The sequence below is a fragment of the Eimeria mitis genome, genomic scaffold (genome assembly GCF_000499745.2).
Source record: "Eimeria mitis Houghton genomic scaffold, Emh_scaff4931, whole genome shotgun sequence".
Classification (NCBI taxonomy): domain Eukaryota; phylum Apicomplexa; class Conoidasida; order Eucoccidiorida; family Eimeriidae; genus Eimeria; species Eimeria mitis.
The window spans coordinates 1-1,482 of record NW_013573233.1 but is presented as its reverse complement, the minus strand read 5'-3'; the positions used below and the strand labels follow the sequence as shown (position 1 = coordinate 1,482).

The following is a 1,482-nucleotide window of genomic DNA, read 5'->3' as shown; positions in this document are numbered from 1 at the left end:
AACCCCCAAACCCTAAACCCTAAACCCCCAAACCCTGAACATGAGCAGACCCTAGGCCACTAAAACCCTAAACCACCGTGACCCCACAAACCCTCGGCTTCCTCAAACCCTCAAACCCTAAACCACCGAAAAGATTAAAACCCTAAAACCCCTTAAACCCTCAAACCCTAGTGCACCGTAAACCCTAAACCCTAAACCCTGAAATCGCTGCACGTGTAATCCGAGCCCTGCTGGAGGTGTTTTTGGGGTGTACAGAGAGAAATAAAAAAAAATAAAATGAAATAAAGAATAAATAAAAATAAAAAAATAAATTTATTTTTATTTTTATTTATTTTTTATGCATATTGTTGTTGTTTAGGGTTTAGGATACAGACACTGCAGCGGGTGACAAAACCCCCGAGGTCGAGACGCGGCGAGCTAGGGTTTAGGGTTTAGGGTTTAGGGTTTAGGGTTTAGGGTTTATATTTTTTTTATATGAAATATTAATTTTTATTTTTTCTTTTTGATGCGTTTAGGGTTTAGGGTTTGCGTCGTCGCGGCCTCACCAGCAACAACTGCGACCTCGCCGCACCGAGCACCAAACCCTAAACCCTAAACCCTAAACCCTAACCCTAAACCCTAAACCCTCGATCGCAGTCTACATCATTAACCCTTCATTTCCACTGATTACACCTTTCTCAGTTTTGTGTCTCAACACTTATATTTCAAACCCTAAACCCTAAACCCTAAACCCTAAACCCTCAGGGGGGTCTCTGCTGCCGGTCTCCTTCGATGCACGAGACCAAGCAGCAGCAACTCAAACCCTAAACCCTAAACCCTAAACCCTAAACCCTAATGTTTCAGGCTTTAAACAACACCGCCGGAGCCCGGCGTCTGAGGCACCTCTTTCTGCTGCTGCTGCTGCTGATCGCCGTCTCCTTCTTGCCTGTATGCTGCTGTTGCTGCTGCTGCTGCTGCTGCTGCTGCTGCTGCTGTTGCTGCTGCTGCTGCTAGTGTTGCTTCTGTTGGTGTTCCTGCTGCTGCTGCTGCTGCTCTTGCTGCTGTTTCTGTTGCTGTTGCTGCTGTTGATGCTGCTGCTGCTCGGGTTGCTGTTGCTGCTGCTGTTGCTGCTGCTGCTGCTGTTGTTGCTGCTATTGCTGCTGCTGTTGCTGCTGCTGCTGCTGCTATTCCACTTGCTGCTGCTGCTGCTGCTGATCCTGTTGCTGCAGTTGCTGCTGCTGCTGATGCTGCACTTGGGCTTAGGGATGCTGCGAACAAAGCGTAGCAATCCGTCGGGGGTTTAGGGTTTAGGGTTTAGGGTTTAGGGTTTAGGGTTTGTGTGTGTTTGTTGCCCTGCAGACAAAACCATGCGAAGGTGTGTCGTCTTGCGTAAACCCTAAACCCTAAACCCTAAACCCTAAACCCTAAACATTTGTGTTTCAGTTGGTTCTTTGCCTGAGTTTAATCTATCGACTCACTTTGGCCACAGCAACATCCCAAACC

At 47.6% G+C, this 1,482-nt stretch overlaps 1 protein-coding gene across 1 annotated transcript; it reads right to left on the bottom strand.

Annotated features, from left to right (window-relative positions):
- Positions 1–846: 846 nt before the first annotated feature.
- EMH_0078600 (uncharacterized protein) lies at positions 847–1,474 on the bottom strand (the record flags this gene model as incomplete). The annotated part of the gene is made up of 2 exons (XM_013500025.1): positions 847–1,237; positions 1,458–1,474. 2 exons carry the CDS (start codon positions 1,472–1,474, stop codon positions 847–849), a joined length of 408 nt encoding a protein of 135 aa, XP_013355479.1.
- Positions 1,475–1,482: the final 8 nt, after the last annotated feature.